The sequence below is a fragment of the Onychostoma macrolepis genome, chromosome 21, assembly GCF_012432095.1.
Source record: "Onychostoma macrolepis isolate SWU-2019 chromosome 21, ASM1243209v1, whole genome shotgun sequence".
NCBI classification, from domain to species: Eukaryota; Metazoa; Chordata; class Actinopteri; order Cypriniformes; family Cyprinidae; genus Onychostoma; species Onychostoma macrolepis.
The window spans coordinates 9,392,942-9,414,857 of NC_081175.1; the positions used below are offsets into that span (position 1 = coordinate 9,392,942).

The following is a 21,916-nucleotide window of genomic DNA, read 5'->3' on the forward strand; positions in this document are numbered from 1 at the left end:
TAGACTGTGTGTGTGGTTTTTTTTAATATTTAAAGAATGGAGGAATTTCTAACCTGAGTTGGATGCATTTCCCTATTTGTCCTTACAGAGGTGATCAGACAAGTGCAGAGGCATTCCTCACAGTGTTGCCACGGGGAATGGAGTGTGTGGTGTTTAGTATTGATGGCTCCTTTGCTGCCAGTGTTTCCCTTATGGGCAGTGATCCCAAAGTTCGCCCTGGAGCTGTGGATGTGGTCAGGTAAATGTGTGACTGATGAGTGTGGTTTACTGTTTTTCATGTGTGAAACATAGTCATTTCTATGGGAATCCACGTGATGGAAAATTTCTTGTGTAGGAGTGAAACATTTCCCCAATCCCCAGATTTCAAAATGGGTTCAAGTAGGTTATGCCAAGTTTACAAATAGAAAGCTGTTTAGCTTGAAAGTGACTGTGAGCTGTGCTTCATACATCATTAGTGACAATAGTCCTATTGACTGTTGACAATTCCTTCACACAAAATTTTGCTAATGTGATGGCACCTCTGTACTGTATTAGATAAGTTTGCTAAATTTGGGGGCAGGGCTATATTTTATTTGATGAGAGAAACAATTTCTGAAGGGTAAGACTCCTTTCACAGATCAAGTTTAAGGCCCTATTTTGTACACTATTCATAGATGTCGTTAGCCCCTGTATAACTGTGATTTGATTATTCTGTAGACACTGGCAGGATCTTGGGTATCTGATCATCTACATTACTGGCCGTCCTGACATGCAGAAGCAGAGGGTGGTGTCTTGGCTCTCTCAGCACAACTTCCCTCAGGGCATGGTCTTCTTCTCAGAAGGACTAGTCCATGACCCCTTGCGTCAGAAAACCATTTTTCTGAAGAGTCTAGTAAAAGAGGTCTGCCGATGGCGTGTACACAACACAGCAGGACATTTACATTATACATTATAATATGTTACATTACAAGAAAATTTTGTAGGTTTTTAGCAATGATTAGCCTCATAATATTTTATTTAGATTTATTTAAAAACAAATAAAATCATCTTTATTTAAAACAGCTTGCTATTTTTGCATGCCTCAATTGTCCATTGGGATGGAAAAACATGCTGAATAAATTTGTTTTTCCACAGTGTCACATTAAGATCAGTGCAGCGTATGGCTCTATGAAGGACATGTCTGTGTACAGCACATTGGGACTGGCACCCAATCAGATATACATTGTGGGCAGGCCATCCAAGAAACATCAGCATCAGTGCCAGGTAAAGCTCTGTTTGCATGAAAGCTCTTGAGTAATTTGACTTAGGGGTATCCCTGAAGTGTCCCATACTTGGAATTTGTGCTCTGCATTTCACCCATCCAAGTGCACACACACAGCAGTGAGTAGTGAACACACACACAAACACACACACCGTGAACACACACCTGGAGCAGTGGGCAGCCATTCCCTGCAGCCACTGAGACTCGAACCAACAACCTTTGGGTTAAGTCCAACTCTCTATCCATTAGGCCACGACTGCCCCCAGTCTTAACTGTAACCCTTATCTAAGTGTTTGTACTAAGCATTTCACTGTAGTTTCTGGCAAAATATTGCAATATTGCACCGTTGCTATAGTTACTACATCTCACAATAAACAGAACATAACCAACCACAAACTTAACCTTTGCTACAACTACAGTTGTAGTAAAATATTTACATTATGGACAGAGGTGGACAGTAACGAAGTAAATTTACTTGAGTATTGTACTTAAGTACACTTTCTGAGTATCTGTACTTTACTTGAGTATTATTTTTTCTGGAAACTTGCGACTTTAACTTCACTACATTTGAAAGGCAAATATCGTACTTTTTACTCAACTACATTCATATCAAGGTCCTCAAGTAGAAAGTCGTTATATGTAGCAGTTTTTACAGTATGTGCATTTTCAGATTCACTGAACCCTTTTTTTTCTACGAAAATCCGGCCTGCGATCTGCCAGGACCTTCCTGTGTTGCCAAATATTACAGTATTTCTAAGCCTGCAGACATTTGGTTGATGTTTTTACGCAAATCTGGCAACCTCAGGATCTTCCCAGTTAAACTAATGTAAACGTCTGCGCTACTGCACAGCTAAAAGCGCTCTAAAAAGGCACGTGTTAACTCATTAAAGCCCTTTGGAAAATTAACCATGTTTTTACTATAGTAACCATAACTATGGTATTTGCAGTAAAATCACAGTATCCACAAATTTACTATTATCTCACTATAGTAACCATATGCTATTTGTAGTAAAACTTCAGTAACCACAAATTTACCATAGTTTCATTATATTAACTATAGTTTGATTTAAACTATGGCAATACAAATGGTTAATATATCTGTCAAAAATCGCTGCCCTCACTTTACTGTATATACTGTATATATATAAACTTAGGCCTACTGGTAAATTGCTGCTAAAAACTGGTCAGGGAAGTATATAAATCTGAACATTATTTTATTGTCAAAACACTGCACATAAATACATACATACATATATATATATATATATATATATACAGGTGCTGGTCATATAATTAGAATATCATCAAAAAGTTGATTTATTTCACTAATTCCATTCAAAAAGTGAAACTTGTATATTATATTCATTCATTACACACAGACTGATATATTTCAAATGTTTATTTCTTTTAATTTTGATGATTATAACTGACAACTAAGGAAAATCCCAAATTCAGTATCTCAGAAAATTAGAATATTGTGAAAAGGTTCAATATTGAAGACACCTGGTGCCACACTCTAATCAGCTAATTAACTCAAAACACCCGCAAAGGCTTTTAAATGGTCTCTCAGTCTAGTTCTGTAGGCTACACAATCATGGGGAAGACTGCTGACTTGACAGTTGTCCAAAAGATGACCATTGACACGTTGCACAAGGAGGGCAAGACACAAAAGGTCATTGCAAAAGAGGCTGGCTGTTCACAGAACTCTGTGTCCAAGCACATTAATAGAGAGGCAAAGGGAAGGAAAAGATGTGGTAGAAAAAAGTGTACAAGCAATAGGGATAACCGCACCCTGGAGAGGATTGTGAAACAAAACCCATTCAAAAATGTGGTGGAGATTCACAAAGAGTGGACTGCAGCTGGAGTCAGTGCTTCAAGAACCACTACGCACAGATGTATGCAAGACATGGGTTTCAGCTGCCGCATTCCTTGTGTCAAGCCACTCTTGAACAACAGACAGCGTCAGAAGCGTCTCGCCTGGGCTAAAGACAAAAAGGACTGGACTGCTGCTGAGTGGTCCAAAGTTATGTTCTCTGATAAAAGTAAATGTTGCATTTCCTTTGGAAATCAGGGTCCCAGAGTCTGGAGGAAGAGAGGAGAGGCACACAATCCACGTTGCTTGAGGTCCAGTGTAAAGTTTCCACAGTCAGTGATGGTTTGGGGTGTCATGTCATCTGCTGGTGTTGGTCCACTGTGTTTTCTGAGGTCCAAGGTCAACGCAGCCGTATACCAGGAAGTTTTAGAGCACTTCATGCTTCCTGCTGCTGACCAACTTTATGGAGATGCAGATTTCATTTTCCAACAGGATTTGGCACCTGCACACAGTGCCAAAGCAACCAGTATCTGGTTTAAGGACCATGGTATCCCTGTTCTTAATTGGCCAGCAAACTCGCCTGACCTTAACCCCATAGAAAATCTATGGGGTATTGTGAAGAGGAAGATGCGATATGCCAGACCCAACAATGCTGAAGGCCACTATCAGAGCAACCTGGGATCTCATAACACCTGAGCAGTGCCACAGACTGATCGACTCCATGCCACGCCGCATTGCTGCAGTAATTCAGGCAAAAGGAGCCCCAACTAAGTATTGAGTGCTGTACATGCTCATACTTTTCAGTTGGCCAAGATTTCTAAAAATCCTTTCTTTTGTATTGGTCTTAAGTAATATTCTAATTTTCTGAGATACTGAATTTGGGATTTTCCTTAGTTGTCAGTTATAATCTTCAAAATTAAAAGAAATAAACATTTGAAATATCAGTCTGTGTGTAATGAATGAATATAATATACAAGTTTCACTTTTTGAATGGAATTAGTGAAATAAATGAACTTTTTGATGATATTCTAATTATATGACCAGCACCTGTATATATATTATTATTATTATTTTATTTTATTTTATCCATTCAGATTCTGATTTTGCTTATTGATTTCAATTCTTATTGATTCCCAGTTTAGATTCCAAAGTTTTCATTTAGCCAACTTTTTGATCATTTGTTTGCAAAAAATAAAATAAAATAATAATAATAATAATATTATTATTATTTTATTTTATTTTATTTTATTTTATTTTATTTTTTGCAAACAAATGATCAAAAGTTGGCTAAATGAAAACTTTGGAATCTAAACTGGGAATCAATAAGAATTGAAATCAATAAGCAGAATCAGAATCTGAATGGATAAAATTCAAACAATACCCAACCCTAGCCACATGTTGTGAAGTTCACTGATTTCTGAGCATTTTATGAACAATGATCAGTTGATGGCAAAAATCAAAAAGATGGTTATTTGGTGCAACCTTCACACCCGTGGCCATACTGAGAGAGTATGATCCTGTTTTCTGAAAAGACTAAAGGTTTTTCTTTTCAATGTTTGCTTTGTTTTCCTAAAATCAACCATATCATAGACTTCAATATCTCTTTGAAAAAGAACTTTGTAACTTTTAAACAAGTATTAAAATATGTTCAATGTAGTTGTAGGAGTGTTAAATAAAAAAATAAAGATGATTATCTTCATTCAGTTGTTCCATTTCTATAGGTTTGCTAACATAAAAGCTCTTAATTCCAAAGATAATACAATACCTTATGCCACTAATGCAACCTGCTGAATACACTGATTAGCTTGTAAGTATACAACAATGCGACAATAAAACAATGCATTTACTTTTTACTTTTGATACTTAAGTACTTTTAAAAACATACTAAAAAACATATTTTTACTTAAGTAAAAATCTTTCTTTACAACTTTCACTTGTAGTGGAGTAGTATTTGACCAGTGGTATTTGTACTTTCACTCAAGTAAGGAAGTTGTGTACTTTGTCCGCCTCTGATTATGGACAATACCAAGAACACAGAACACAAAAAAAAGATATACTCTCTCTAAATAATGACACATCATTCGTTGATCGAATAAGGGATTATTCTGAACATTAAAAAAACACATTGGTACTTCCTCCTCTTTAGTTAACATAAAATCAGCTGTCACATTTGAGTTTAAGATTACTTAAGGGAGCTGTTTTGGTTCCTTAAATTTATTAAGGTGAAATGGTTACTAACCCTGTAAAAACAAAATAAAAAATAAAAAAATAGCATTTTTGGTATCTTTTGAAGCATGGTAGATGGTTTCAGCTGGTCATAAGCTGGTTTAAATTGGTCATGTGCTGGTCCTAAGCAACTAGCTCCTGCTCAGGACCAGCTCATGACCAACTAAGCTCAAACCAGCTGTCAACAGGGAAGTACTTTGTAGCAACACTTAAGGGAACACTTAAATAATTAAGGGGGGATACTTAATGACAGCCTTAAAGTCAGCATGAAATCAAAATTGACTTTATTTACTTTATTAGTGCACATTGCTAGTCTTGATGTGAACAATTAATCCATGCAAGTTAATCCGCTGAAAAAATTGTTTGTTTTGGTAATCTTTAATCAAAATCTGAACATTAGCTTCCGCTCTGAAATAGCATTCCTTCTCTGATGACGTCAGTTTGACGGCTTGGGCAGAATATCCTTAAACACGCCCTTCCAACCGTTATGAGTGAGATACAGACAGGAAGAGTGCAAAAATAAAACCACACACTCTATTCAATATTCCGTTTCAGATGGAAATACGTCACTACACTGAAATTTATTACCGTAATATTGAATAGAGTGTGTGGTTTTATTTTTGCGCTCCTCTCTGTCTCTCACTCATAGCAACGGCAGCAACTTCCGGTTCACGTGGACTTTAAAGTTCCTTATGTTGACCTTAGGTTTTTTCTAGCAACCCAAGTTTCATTAAGGGTACCCTTAACCTTATAACTAAGGGATTTTTTTTTTTTTTTTTAGCTTAAGGGCTTTCATGCAACAGTCATTTTAGTTTACCAGCTTAAGGTGTTTTCCTCTTAGTCTACTAGATTACTTAACAGTACTCTTATCTTTTCATGCACAATTTTCCCTCCTTTTTTCCTATTTCATCTGACTTAGTTTCTTAGTGAAGGCTATGCAGCTCACCTCTCCACTCTTGAGTTTGAACATGGTTCACGCTCCAAAAAAACCCGAATGGTGCTTCGTCAGGGATCTTTTGGCCTTTCTTCCAAAACAGACTTCCTATCTCCATCCCCGGACTTCCTATCCTGCAAGCGCACTCCGCTGCTGCGTCGAGCCATGTCAGTTCAGCAGCCATCACCGCCTTCATCATCTGTCTCCACCCCCAAACCGGAGCGTGCTCAGAGCCAGCCTGAATCTCATAAAGACGGACCAGAGATTCGCATCCAGACCGATGATCAAGATGAAGAGGAGGAAGAGGAGGAAGAGGAGGGGAGAATACAGGATGTTGTACTGTAAAGGAACTCCATGAGTTGTGGAGAAAAGGTACGTCAAGGAACAATGTCCTTTGTTTATTACAGTAATTGCTCATTAAACACATAATTTTATCACCGACAGTGAATGGGCTATACCATCAGTAATGGATTACACCATCAGTAATGGATTACATAACTAGTTAAGTCATATTAATGTTCTAATCAAGAAAAATACTAGTTAAATACTGCAACTACTTCTACTACTACTAATTAACTTCTCTTACCAACAAAGTACATTTTCAACATAGTTGTTAAATAGTAGTTATTTGTTGACAGGTGACTAATTTGTTAGTTAACTAGTTAGGAACAGCAAACTGACTATTTAAAGACAGAGCCAAATGCACACTAGTTGGTATTTAAGTTAATAGTTGAGTACTTTTTGTCCAGTTAGCACAGGGTTATTGCATGTGACAAAATTAATAACAGTAATTAATTAAACTTTACCAGCTTAACTAGTTTACTCATTGTAACATGGCTGACGAGACGTGAGATGTGCAGATCCAAGTGCAAGCTTTTATTTAAAGACATGGTCATATTTACAGGCAGGGTCGAAACAATGGCAAACAGGTATAACAGGGACAAGACAAAGAGTAAACCTAGGACAAGCGAAGGTCGACGATTGGCGAACAGTATCTAAAAAGGCAAGGCAGAGAGATAATCCAGGTACACGGGCTATAATCCAGGAAAGGGAATAAACAGAGTCCGAACAGTGAGACGGGTAAATACTGGGAACACAGACTAGAAAACAACAAACGTTCCGTAAAGCAGCTAACACTAGGGGAGTGAAAAACGCAGGACAATACAGGAACTTAACAGAAACACGGAATGGCACAGAAAGGGTTAATCCAGGAAACATGGGCTAGAAAACTAAAACAGGCAATGTAAGACTAGGATACTAACAAGGGCTCTGTAGAGTAGCTATCGCTAGGAGAGGGATATGTGTATACAATACTCGGCCGTGAGGGAAAGAAAGTCCAGGGTATATATATGGCATGTAATCAGTGTGCCTGTGGGATCAGGTGTGGGTGTGATTAGTGCAATCAGCTGTGTGTGTCGTCAGTGCAATGGGTGATGGGAATTGGAGTCCAGTGTGATGGATGTTGTGAGAGACAATGTAGTGAGCGAGTGACCTCTAGTGGTGAGTGAACGGAAGTCCATAGATTGGATTCGTGACAATCATGTATAATTAAATATGTATTAATAGCTCTTTAATACATTTATAAGTAGTTAGATTTTCACTACATTAGACAGAAAATCTGGATGATATGAATTATATATCAGTTACATAAACAATTAAGAAACAACACATCATATTAATGTACTTAAGTATAATAATAGTTAACTTCTCTTATTAAGCACATTTTCATTAAATTGTGAACTAATAGTTATAGTTAACTTTGACTATTACCAGTTGCTAGTTAACTAGTTAGGAATATCACACTAAATTACAATTTACAGGCATACAATGCAAACACACTAGTGACAAAATTACTAGTTAACTACAGTAACACTTTGGACCAATTCTCACTAAGTTGTTGCTTATTAGCATGCATATTACTAGCGTATTGGTTGTTTTTAAGTACTTATAACACACATATTAATGCTTTATTCAAGCAATATTTTATTTATTTTAGCAAGAACTTCCCCAGCTCAGGATGGCTCTTGCCAATGCCCGTTCTCTAGTCAATAAAACCTTTATTTGCAACGACTTCATTAGCAGTAACGTGTTGGACTTTTTCTTCGTGACGGAGTCTTGGATAAAACAAGGTGACTTAACTCCTTTTTCTGAATTAATGCCTCCCGGTTATGAATTTTTTAATACTCCCCGTCTAACTGGGTGTGGAGGAGGATTGGTGACGATTTTTAAAAATACGCTGCAATGTAAACTGTTATCGACATCCAGTTTTACTAGTTTTGAGGCACAGTTAATCCATTTGGACTCTTCTAGACCTGTTTTGATTATTTTAATTTATCGACCACCAGTAATCAATAACAAATTTATTGATGAATTTGCTGATTTTTTGGGTGAATTTCTGACTAAATATGATTATATTTTATTGTTGGGTGATTTTAATATTCATGTCTGCTGTGCTGCTAATGCCCTAGCTAAGGATTTTTTAAATCTTATGTCCTCTTTGAACTTTGTGCAATGGGTGAAGGGGCCCACTCACTGCCGTGGTCATACATTAGACCTGGTTTTGACCTATGGTCTGTCTGTCACTAATATCGAGACATGTAATGCCCCTTTTTCTGATCATATACCTGTATTGTTCACAGCTCTGTTGCCTTCTCTTCCATGTACTGTACCAACTCATGAGCGCTGGTCGCGTGTCATAACTGAACAGTCCAGTGATGATTTCTCTGCTATGTATTTGGAGGCTTATCAACCTCTTATTTTAGATTTGGGTATTTCTAACACAAATGTTGAGGATCAGGTGAATTTTTTTAATAACAGGTGTTCTAATATTTTAGACCTTATTGCACCACGCAAGCTTATTAAGCTAAAGCCTAAATCACAGCCATGGATAAATAGTGATATTCGGGTGCTCAGACAGCAATGTCGTCAATGTGAACGTAGGTGGAAGAAAGACAGGCTTCAAGTGTCCTATGAAATGTTGAGGACTCAAGGAGCACATTTCAAAAGGCGGCTAAGGCAGCCAAAGTAACATATTTGTCAGAAATTATTGTCAAAAATTCTCATTGTTCGAAAACACTATTCTCAACTATTGATTCTGTGTTAAATCCCCCAGTGCTTACATTTCCAGAGCTTTCTCCTTTATTATGTGAAAATTTCCTCAGGTATTTTGTAGATAAAGTAAATAGCGTTAAGGTTCAGTTAGCTACTATGGTAAGCCCCGTCGTAGATCCTGTTTTATCCAATATTCAGTGGAGTGAATTCGAATTAGTCTCTGTACAGACATGCAGAGAAATTACTTTAAAGTTAAAATCCACTTTTTCCCCTCACGATGTAGTTCCATCTTGGTTACATATTGGTTCAGATTTAGTGACTATCATAAACAGTTGTCTTCTAACAGGGGTTGTACCTGATTGTTTTAAATTAGCGTCTGTATTACCTATTCGTAAGAAGCCTTCACTTGACCCTGCGGTCTACTCAAATTTTAGACCAATTTCCAATCTCCCGTTTCTATCAAAGATTTTAGAAAAAACTGTATTTTTGCAATTGCAAAACCATTTGAGTATTAGTGGTATCTCTGATGTTTTCCAGTCTGGTTTTAAAAGTTTGCACAGTACAGAGTCTGCCCTTTTGAAGGTTTTTAATGATATTTTACTTACAACTGACGCAGGCAACATTATGGCATTAGTGCTTTTAGACCTTAGTTCAGCATTTGATTTTGTTGACCACGGTATCTTGCTGTCTAGATTGGAACATTGTATAGGTATTAGAGGCACTGTACTTAACTGGTTTCGATCTTTTCTGTCCAAAAGAAAATTTTCAGTCAACATTGGCAAGCACTCTTCTTCTGTAGCTCATTCTATGTGGTGTACCCCAGGGATCAATCCTGGCACCGATATTGTTTTCACTGTATATGTTACCCATGGGATCTATATTTAGGAGATATGGTGTATCGTATCATTGTTACGCTGATGATACCCAGCTCTATATACCACTAAAGCGTGATGATGATAATTCTGCTGTAAATCATTTAACTGCTTGTCTCTTAGAACTGAAAACGTGGCTTACAAATAACTTTCTACATCTAAATAATGATAAAACACAAGTTGTTTTGTTTGGATCAAATGGCAAAACTGACTTGAGCAAAATCGACTTGGGCTCTCTTACCCCATATCAAGTCCATGACGCAAAAAATTTGGGATTTATACTTGACTGCGAACTAAGGCTAGATAAACAAATTAATGCTACTGTGAGCTCCGGCTTTTACCATCTTCGTAGATTAGCGAAGGTTAAACCCTTCCTGAGCAGGAAGAGTTTTGAGACTGTAACACATGCTTTCATCTCTTCGCGACTCGACTATTGTAACTCGCTTTATTATGGTTTGCCAGTCTCATCTATACATCGACTTCAGGTGGTTCAAAATGCAGCTGCCCGTTTGCTCACGGGCAGTCGCAAATGGATACACATTACACCTATCTTACGTTCGTTGCACTGGTTACCACTGCAGTTTCGTATTGACTTTAAAATTCTGCTTTTTGTGTACAAAGCTGTGAATCGTTTTACTCCTCAATATCTCTCAGGGTTGCTTACTGTTTATAATCCTGTTAAGTCACTGAGATCTCAGACTACACATATGTTGTGGGTTCCCAGAACAAGACTTAAATGTAGGGAAGATAGAGCCTTCTCTGTTGCTGGTCCCAAATTATGAAACGCTCTGCCTCTATCTATCCATCAAAACTGCTTCGACAGTGTCTGAATTTAAATCTTTGTTAAAAACTCATCTTTTCTCCCGTGCTTTTAACTGTTAGCTGATCAGGTTGTTTTAAGGTTATATGTTTTTTGTTGTATTTATGTACTTAGCCTATGCAATACTAAATGCAGAGCTTAGATTTGTCAATTTTTTAGATGTTTATGTTTAGGTTTATGTTTTATGTACAGCACTTTGGTCAATTAAGTTGTATTAAATGTGCTTTATAAATAAATTGAACATTGAACATTTATTCTGCATGACCACGATTTAGATCCCTTACCCCATCTAAATTTAACAACTACCTTAATAACTATTAATAAGCAGCAAATTAGAAGTCTATTCACTCTCAGAATAAAGGTACAAAAGCTGTCACTGGGGTGGTACCTTTTAGGTTCAAATATGTACACTTTAAGTACTAATATGTACCTTTAAAGTACCAAAATGGACCCTTTAGGTAAAAACATGTACCTTTTGAAAAGGTACCGCCCCAGTGACAGCTTTTGTACCTTTATTTCTGAGAGTGTTGAGACAAAAGTCATAGTTAATCGGTTAATAGTGAGAATTGGTCCCAAAATTAAAGTGCAACCTTAACTACTTAGGAACGTATTTTTTGTAAAAAATAAATAAATAAAAATAACGATTATTCTTCCATGTTCTGCCAAATAAATAAAAGTTAGATTAAAATGAATCCAAAGGTAGGGAAGTATGGCCATGCATTTTTTTTTTTTTTGTCTTGTTTTGTCATGATTACAACATAAATGCTGCTTTCTCAAGATCTTGACATACTTTCTCTCTCTCTCTTTTTCTAGCTTGAGTGTAACAAAAGCTGTTTGATGTGCAGTATATAGTATACCTCTGCATCATGGCTGAGAGAATTCACTTCTACTTTGATCAGGGACTCAATCATGTTGAAATAATTCTGTCTGTCAGTGATGGAGCACTTCCAAATAAGTGTGCGACACTTGAGATGGAGGCTACAACTTTATCATCATAGACACTATAAAGACTCAGAAAATGTGGTCAATTTTAATGCCATCCACCTTGGGGGAACAGAATATCTGCATGGTTATAATATTTAATACATGACAATTAATTGGTTGGGTCTCATGAGAAAATGAAGATTACATTAACACTAAAATGCAAAATATTTTTGTTACTGATGACAATTTTAGTTTAGTTTTAGTTTGTGATCGGTACCAAATTACATAAGGTAGTCACTAGTTAACATTGCTTTAAAATGTTAGCTTGTAACAGGGATTACCTACAACTACTAGTAGTTGCAGAACTGGTATTTTACTTTGTTTTTCCTTTGTACAATAATATCACGTTGTTGCCTAATAGCTACCACAGTACCACATTACATTTCAGAAGTCATCTATCCATTATTATTTCATGAGTTATTGTAAATCCTCATTTTTTGGTCACTGATTTTAAATACCAACTATGCACAACTCATCTTTATGCCCTACATGGTTTAGCATTGACAGTATGCTGACATTTTCATTGTAGATGTTTCTCGGTTGTTGTCATGGAGACACCTGTTTTGTAATTGATTTGAAAGTGCTCCAATATAGAGCTCCATTCATTCGACAAACCTGCAGAGATTCACAGTAATATTTGATGTATGCTGACAAATACTCCTGTAGTGCAGTTATGTCAGCAGATTGTCATTTGGAAATAGGCCCTCGATTGTATTGCAACACTTAAGAGCCAGAATAACCCATTGGCTCACAGAAGACCACTGGCTTCCATCTGGGTTGCTGTGACGCACTTGAGTTGCTCTGGATCGCTCAGGTCCCCACTCACTGTCACAGGCTGAAAGAGTCCATGTGTCTATACGCGACAGCCCAGAGGCCTGGGGAACAGCTGTCTTATTGCCAGCTGTGATTTGGTAAAGGGCGAATGTTGGCTTTAGCCCTATTCGGATGGGACTAGTTTTCTAAACTACGTTTGAGTTTCGATTCTTATCACCTGACGTCTGCGATTTTCATGTACCAATTCGGACGGGACTAACATCTCTGTGTTTATTACAGAGGTGGGAGGGTCTGTTTTGTACATCTGGGCGTTTCAGAGGTCACGCGCTCTGTATGCGTGCATTGCGTGTCATTCGGATTGATTACCATTAGTATAACAGTTTTACTAAAAATACCATGGTGAAACTATATGGCTAGTATAGCAAAACCATGTTAATGTGTGGTTGCTTTAGTTTTACTTCAGTTATTTATTTGTAGTAAACCCGTGTTTAATTTTCATAAAGGTGCATATGTAATTAAAACATTATGTAATTGAGTGCAGAAATGAACGCGAGTAATTTTACCTGACGCAGATATTACAATAGCCAGTCTGAATGGTTTACGTGATCTGACTCTTGATTTTATTATTGTTTTTAATTTATTTACTTATTTTTTTCCTTGCCGGGAGACAAATATATCAAACATGAGCACGGTAAGAGCGTCTACGGTAATTCACGTTGGCCAAAACACACAAGGAAACGCGTTGTGAAAAAAAATCTCACCAGCAATCACAGACATCGCATTCGGGTGGGATTAGTTTTCTCAGAGGATCACTGAGTTTGCTGAAAAACAGTAGGTAATTTGCTCTGGAATTATTACAGAGGTTGTGTGAGAAAAACACAGACATGGCAGATTCGGACGGGATTAAAATCACCAAGTACGTCTGTGAAACACACATTTCTCTAACGACCCCCTGTAAAACTAGTCCTGTCCGAATAGAGCTTTTGTCTTGAACTTTTAGGGAGGGGCTTAATTGGTTTCTATAAACACTGATGGACACTTTGAGATTCTGTTCCTCTTGGCTGAGGTTTGAGTTGTTTCTCTTTCACAGTCTATTGGAGCAAGTAATTGTGAGAAGTGCTCAAATCCAGTGATCTGAGCAGTGGCCCTACTAGACGCTCTGAATCCCTTGTGGATGGCCCTAAATAACACAGGGGTAAAGAAAGTAAATACATTTTTACTCTATTAATTATGGGTCATAATAGACTATTTACAATACAAAACTATTCAAGTTATGTGCCAATATTAATTTATTGCTGCTCTAAATGGGGTCATGTTCGCTCTCTGTTCTGTCCTCTCATCCCTTCTCATTAAGGTATTAGGACTTACACTGTAAAAAATGTTGTTGTTTTTTTTATTTATTTTTAAAATTGTGTTACTTGCCGTTTTTTTAGTAATTAACTGTGAGATTTACTAGCAATTTGAATGAAAATTGTTTCTACAATATAATTTTTTAAGTATAGCAGTTCACTTTTTCTGAGCTAAATTAAAAAAAAAAAAGTTACAATAATATTACTGTACTGACCACTTTTGTTCTATTTAATCAATATTAATTCAATCTCATACATTTTAACTAAATTAATATTGCGTGTTCCACAGCCAACCATATTTTATCAATGTTCATATATCAATAAATTGTTTTTGCAACAACAACCGATTTTGTCACGAATCCGGCCTATGAACTTCCGTTCACCCACCACCAGAGGTCACTCGCTCACCACATTGACTGTTGCACTACACGACTGTTGCACGGCACCCACGGACTACATTACCCATCATCCATTGCACTGATTACACTGATTGCACATACACAGCTGAAGGCACTGATCACACAGCTATCACCAATCACACACACTACTTAAGCCATGGACTTTCTCTCCCTCACTGCCGAGTATTGTATGCACGTATCCCTCTCCTAGCGATAGCTACTCTACGGAGCCCATGTAGTTTTCTTAGTCTTGCCTGTTTCCCTGTGTTTTATTCTAGCCTGTTTCCTGGATTAACCCTTTCCGTGCCATTCTGTGTTTCTGTTCAGTTCCTGTATTGTCCTGCGTTTTTCACTCCCCTAGTGTTAGCTGCTTTACGGAACGTTTGTTGTTTTCTAGTCTGTGTTCCCAGTATTTACCCCTGTCTCACTGTTCGGACTCTGTTTATTCCCTTGCCTTGATTATAGCCCGTGTACCTGGATTATCTCTCTGCCTTGCCCTTTTGGATACTGTTCGCCCATCGTCGACCTTCTGTGTTCCCAGTATTTACCCCTGTCTCACTGTTCGGACTCTGTTTATTCCCTTGCCTTGATTATAGCCCGTGTACCTGGATTATCTCTCTGCCTTGCCCTTTTGGATACTGTTAGCCCATCGTCGACCTTCGCTTGTCCTAGGATTACTCTTTGTCTTGTCCCTGCCATACCTGTTTGCTATTGTTTTGACCCTGCCTGTATATATGACCATGCCTTTAAATAAAAGCTTGCACTTGGATCCTCACGTCTCACATCTCGTCAGCCACGTTACAGATTTTTTATGATTCTGAGCAATCTGAATAAATGCAATTTGAAAATCATTATTAAAATAGATGCAATTTTTTGGAGTGCAGAATTTGTATTTATTTATTTTTTACCCATTTCATTTATGTATGATTGACAAATATGCATCACATTAAGTTTATTAGTTTGTTTATATTAAAACTTTGTAGTCAAAATGGATAGAAGTTTTATATGCTGTGCAAATACATAAAACATACATTTAGGCTTAAATATTTTAGTTTCTCTGTGTCTTTTTGTTATTACAAATTAAATTAATACTCTTCTTTGAATTACACAGGTTACAGGTTTTAATGCTATGGTTCTGGGGATGTAAGACTTACTTTCTTTGGAAATAGCATCTGCAGATTCTATAGATATAAACGTACTCTGTTATTGTCGTAACCTCGGTTCCCTGAGATACGGAACGACTTCTGCGTCTTGTCTAAAGACGCTAAGGGAAAAGCCTTTTTTCCTTCTGACTGAAGCCTTTTTCAATCACGCAGTGAAACTGCACGGCCATTGGTTTGTGCAGTGTGTTAAAAACGAACCAATGGCTCGGTAGCGGAGCAGCACGAGCCTATAGCAACGAACCTGCCAGAATGGGCGGAGTCATCTGGCTATATAAGCGACCGTTTCGCCATAGGAACTCAAGTTTCTTCGACTAAAGTGACGACTGAGTTGTGCAGCTAACCAGCACGGCAAGTACGCAGTACTCGTTCCGTATCTCAGGTAACCGAGGTTATGACAGTAACCAAGTATGTTCCCTGTTGATACTCGACTTCGTACTGCGTCTTGTCTAAAGACGCTACGGGAACACAGTTCAATCACGCCGTGCTGGTAGAGGAACGACTCAATTTATACATCCTCAAACATTCAATGCTCAAGGGAAGCATTACAATGACTCCAAGGGTAAAGCGGGCTAAACTCAAAGAGGTCACGCCCGGCCTGGATAATCGTTCCAGAACTTCTTGCATTTCATCACCTTGGGCCGAAATATACAAGTAACCAATCAGAGAGCTTGAGCTTGAGCAGTCAAGGGTTCTACGTCAGAACAGTTCCCATGCATAGAAAGTGCCATTAAGCAGAGAGGACCCTGGCCTATAAGGCCGGTAGGTCCAGGTTATAAAACCTAGCAAATGTGGACGGCGAGGCCCAGCCAGCTGCCGCACAGATCTCTGTAATAGACACATCGCTAGACCACGCCCACGATGAGGCGATGTATCTTGTGGAATGGGCTCGTACTCCGATGGGGCATTATAGGCCCAAGGACGAGTACGCTAGCGTAAAAGCATCCACTATCCATCTGGAGAGCCTCTGCTTCGTAACCGGATGCCCTCTGGCACGGTTACCGAAGCTAACAAAGAGTTGTTCCGACCTCCTAAAGGGCAGAGCAAGGATAACTCTCGGTCCTCATCAGAGGGAAGAAGCGCGGAGAGCGTGATGACCTGAGCTCTGAATGGAGTGGAAAGCACTTTGGGCACATAACCCTGCCTTGGTTTCAGGACGACCTTGGAGTCGTTAGGCCCGAATTCTAAGCAGGCAGGGCTAATGGAGAGTGCCTGCAGATCTTCTACTCGCTACTCTCCTACAGAGCAGTCTTTAGCGACAGTGACCGAAGGGTAGTGGACTGTAGCGGCTCAAAGGGAGGGCCCTTCAGGGCTCTCAACACCGTGGGCAAGTCCCATGTAGGGACTGTAAGGGACCAAGGCAGACTCAGCCTCTTGGCACCCCTCAAGAAGCGGACAACCGAAGTGTTCCTGCCCAACGATTGGCCTGCTATAGGGGCGTGTGAGGCTGCTATAGCTGCTATGTAGACCTCGAGTGTGGACGGGGAATGTCCCTTATCCAGCAATTCTTGCAGGAAGGACAGAACCACCGATAAGTCAGAGGTAGATTGGTTTTCACCACGGTCTCGGCACCACGTGGAGAACACAGACCATTTATGACAGTAACCAAGTATGTTCCCTGTTGATACTCGACCTCGTAGACGGTGCTCTAGCCTCAGAAATGGTATTCAGCACGCTCTCGGAGAAGCTTGCGGGCTCCCGTCGAGCAGCCAAAGGTGCAGGGCCCACAGATCAGGCCGAGAGTGCCAAATTGTCCCGTTCGCATGAGACAGGAGGTCCCGTCTCAGAGGAATGGACCACGGGGCTGCTATGAGCAGCTGAGTCAGCTCTGACAACCAAGGTTGATTCTTCCACAGGGGGGCCACCAAGAGGACCATGTGTCCCCGCTCCTTGATTTGCCTGATAACCTGTGGAATCAGGGTGATTGGGGGGAACGCATAAAGGAGGTTGGGCCATTCGTGGGCCAACGCATCCTCGACCTTCAAATAATAAGTCAGGCAGTGAGAGTTGTCTCCTGAGGCGAAGAGGTCTACCTCGGCCCTGCCTAAGATCTCCCAAATTCTCTGAACCATCTGCGGATGGAGTGTCCACTCCTCTGAGGAAACATTGCTCCGAGATAACTTGTCCGCTCCCTGGTTCAATTTGCCCGGTATGTGCGCTGCTTTCAGCGAGTGCAGATGGGGTTGAGCCCATTCTAGAAGGCGTTCTGCCGGTAGGCAAAGGCGCCTCGAGGAGAGGCCTCCTTGCTGATTTATGTAGGACACCACAGACATGCTGTCCGAGCGGATTAGCACGTGGTGTCCCTTAAGGTCTGGCAGGAAGAACTGGCAGGCTTGACATACTGCTAGCATTTCCAAGCAGTTGATGTGAAGCCTTTTCTCCGCTTTCGACCAATGGCCGAAAGTCGGTTTGCCCTCGCACAGCGCCCCCCAACCTGTGTTGGAGGCATCTGTCGTGACAACCTTTCTCCTGCAAACCATTCCCATGGCCACGCCCTTTCCCATCCAGCGAGGGTCTTTCCATGGGGCTAGGGCTGTTACCCTGATACACAGGCGTCCGTGACGCCACGAATGTGATGGAACTTGTGGTTTCAGCCAGCGCTGAAGAGGTCGCATGCGAAGCAGACCCAACTGTAGCGCTGGCGCAACGCTGCGGCCATGAGGCCCAGCATCCTTTGAAAAGTCTTGAGAGGGCGAGTGGCACCGATCTCGCAGGAGGTCGCGAGTTCTCACATGGCCAAGGCACATTCTGGCGCAACTAAAGAACCAGTCCCCTGGCCGAATCTGCAAGAGAATCTGTTTCAGTGTGATCAGCCTGAACGACCTCTTTATGAGGGCACAATTTAGGCATCTGAGATCGAGGATGGGCCGGAGGCCGCCATCCTTTTTGGGGACGCTCTGGGCTGGACTCTTTCTATTGCTCCTTTTTCTAGCAGAATCATCACCTCTGAGCGTAGAACGTGGGCGTTGTCACTTTGCACTGAGGTGGAGACCACGCCACTGAAGCGCGGGGGTCTTCGAGCGAATTGGAGTGAATAACCTCCATTTATTATCCCCATAACCCACTCTGACACTGGCCTGCCAGGCCTCGGCCCGCGTGGCGAGGGGTTGGATAAACTCGAGTGGCCGGCTGCGCGGGGGCAGGGGGCTCGTGAGACATGGAAGAGGAAGTTTGCTCTCTGAGAATGTTTGTGTTTTATTTTTCCCACTATAACAGCCGGCGGTTGCTTGGGCCCTTATACGGGCCCTATATTCTCCCTCCGCACCTGGTGCTGAACAGGGTGATAAGTGGCTCCAGAGAGGCTGTTTGGGGGGTGGTCCGGCCGTGGTGGAACTTCTGATCTGCAGAACAGGAAGACGCCGGAGGCGCTGGGTCCAACGCTATCCTAGGTCGGGGGCCCTGGCGCTTAGGAAAGGGGTGACGTCTGGCTGAACGGGAGCGCCCTTGCGTCTGCTGCGTCTTGGCGGGGGTGGCAGGCTTCTCTGGCATCAAGGAAGGGAACCTTGTCTGCATCCTTGATCTCCGTCAGCGTGAGCCACAGGTGGCGCTCAAGCACCACTAGGCTGGCCATGGATCTTCCGATCGCCTTGGTGGCGTGCAGTGCCAGTAGCACTTCTCAGCTCCCTGAGAGTCGCAGGATCAGGCTCAGACTCGTCCATGGAAGAGAGGAGTTTGGCCTGAAAGACCTGGAGGACCGCCATAGAGTGGAGCCCTGAAGCCACCTGTCCAGCCGAAGCGTAGGAGCGTCCAGCGAGCGCTGCAGTGGTCCTGCATGGCTTAGACAGGTGGGCGGCTTTTGCCTGTGCGCTGAGATCCTCTGCCCCGCTGTTTTTTCCTCACAGGTCCATGCGAGGAAGAAAATGGGAGGGCGCGAGGGGCAGGGTCGCTCTCTGAAAAGAAAGCTATCCGCGAGAGCGGAGAGGCGAGACTAATGTTCTCGCAGTGAGAACAATCAGAGCCAGCGAGCGTGGCATCTGCATGGGATTTACCCAAACAGGAAACGCACTCGCTGTGGCTGTCATCGGCTTGCAGGGGGGACCTGCACGAACGGCAGTAACGGCGCAGCATTTACAACAACGCCGTTTGCTTCTTTTAGAAAATGCGTGAGCTTTGCCGGATGGCTACAGGGGAGCAGGAACGGAACTGCTGCAGTGCTGATGGTGCTGAGAAGGCGGCGGATTCACCTGAGCAGAGGTCGCTGGTTCCAACTGCAAGGCGTTTCAACGGCGAGCAGGCTTCCTGGATCAGTGAGAGACGAAATCGTCGCCGTCGCTGAAGGAGAAGAAATCTGTGTTCCTATGGCGAAACGGCCGCTTATATAGCCAGATGACTCTGTCCATTCTGGCGGGCTTCGTCGCCATAGGCACGTGCAGCTCCGCTGCCGAGCCATTGGTTGGTTTTTAACACACTGCACGAACCAATGGCCGTGCAGTTTCACTGCGTGATTGAAAAAGGCTTCAGTCAGAAGGAAAAAAGGCTTTTCCCTTAGCGTCTTTAGACAAGACGCAGTACGAAGTGGCGTATCTACAGGGAACACACTTTATTTATATCTGACTTGTTATACATTCAGATTAAATTAATGAGATTGAATATAGATGCTTCAAATGTGTATTCTAAATTCGAATTGAATTCCATATTAATATTTGAAATTGCTACTATGTGTTATATAGTTAAGTGGGTTCAACAGTTAGGGCATTGACTAGAGCTGGTAAGGCTGAAAGACCATCTTGTAAATCTCTCAAACCTCCTATACTAATTTCATATTTTTTCTCCATCCACAGCACATGCAGAAGAAGTACATTTTCAAACACATCAAGATCTCATCTCAAACCAGAAGACCTTTTGTTCATATGATCTGTAGACTCAATAGATGGGCTCCATGGTAGACAAGACTGGATGAGCCACAAGGATTTGTAACTTACCTCCAAAACAAACAATCACCCTGGTCTGAGACCAGCAACATTAAAGACTGGACACTGAACACGTTAACAACACCCTGTGACTCTTATAGATGTCATAATTGAGACAAGGACAGAAGTATGACAGAGAGCAGTCATAGAATGTAGTGTCAGGGTTATCTTTTATTTACTTTTATTTCATGTGTGGCAAAGGTTTCTACAGACTCCTGTAATGGTATTTTGTGAAGGTAACCATGGACATGAGCACCTGAACTGCATCTATTTATAGCAGTCCTCCAATCTGAGGCTTTGTGTTCTTTACGATTTTTTGGTGACCCACACATTTCTCAGAAGACCCTTTGTTTTCTCGCTGATTTTAATTAGCTGTAAGGTAAAAGAAGCTTAGATGAAGAATGGACATCACCAGGAACATTCCAACTGCCATTATAATATATATCGTTTTTTGGACTCATGTTTTGCTGAACCCAGATTCTTTTTTGTCAAAATGTTGCTGCATACCCATTCATTATGTAAATACTATAGCTCTAGTGTTCATCTACGGTGTCGTATGTGCTAACAGATTATGTGCTGACAGTCTTTAAACATGTCCTGCTGTGGTTTGACATCTGTGGCATTTTCAGAAAGAATCTGTTCTGTGAATATGACTGTATTGCACAAAAACTGTATATAATTGTATACATGTTTTTCTTAGTGATATTAGATGTTATAAAACTATACTATTGTTGGGTGGTTACCCTCAGTATTTTGTCACGTTTTCCAGGACAAATGTGACACCAATACAAATATACCCGTGATACTTATGACTGGTTTTGTGGTCCAGGGTCACACGTCTAAAGATTCTTAAATCAAGATAAATATACAAGAATTTACAAAAATAACATAAGTCTTGTTTTATGGCAAACTGATCAAAATTAAGTTTGAATAAAATAAGAATTAATATGCTAAAAGTCTTAAATAAACAATTTAATTCAAATGAAAAACAATTTTTAAGTATTTGTTCTTGTTTTAAGCATAAAATTACTTAATTTTGTTCAAACAAGACTTAATGTATTTGTTTTGCATCTCATGTAACGATATCTTGATTTAAGGATTTAATGCCACGAAAAACAAAAAGATTTCTGTTGGTCAAAATGTTGAATTTGCATGACCAACTGAAGCCAATTTGAAAACCTCATCCCCTTGATTCCTATTAAAATAACTAGATTTTGTCCACAAAAATTTGCAGTACAATGATTAATATGGCTGTACCTTAACATTGACGGTTTCACTTATATTGATTGAGCCTATGTAAACAATTATATGCAACCACAGAATGAGCGTTTCACTCTAGAATGCTGCCTGAACTTCCCTTCAACACAGTAAGATGGCAAAACCTA

The 21,916-nt window shown here is 40.5% G+C and overlaps 1 protein-coding gene across 3 annotated transcripts in view; it reads left to right on the forward strand.

Annotated features, from left to right (window-relative positions):
• plrdgb (PITP-less RdgB-like protein) overlaps nucleotides 1-21,254 on the forward strand; it is a 242,799-nt gene extending 221,545 nt beyond the window's left edge. For all 3 annotated transcript variants that reach the window (XM_058757938.1, XM_058757937.1, XM_058757939.1), the window contains 5 exons: nucleotides 89-238; nucleotides 697-880; nucleotides 1,114-1,242; nucleotides 6,199-6,585; nucleotides 20,403-21,254. In XM_058757938.1, coding sequence (XP_058613921.1) covers nucleotides 89-238; nucleotides 697-880; nucleotides 1,114-1,242; nucleotides 6,199-6,558 — 823 coding nt within the window. In that variant the 3' untranslated portion in view covers nucleotides 6,559-6,585; nucleotides 20,403-21,254. The remainder of the gene's footprint in view (nucleotides 1-88; nucleotides 239-696; nucleotides 881-1,113; nucleotides 1,243-6,198; nucleotides 6,586-20,402) is intronic.
• The last annotated feature ends 662 nt before the right edge of the window (nucleotides 21,255-21,916 follow it).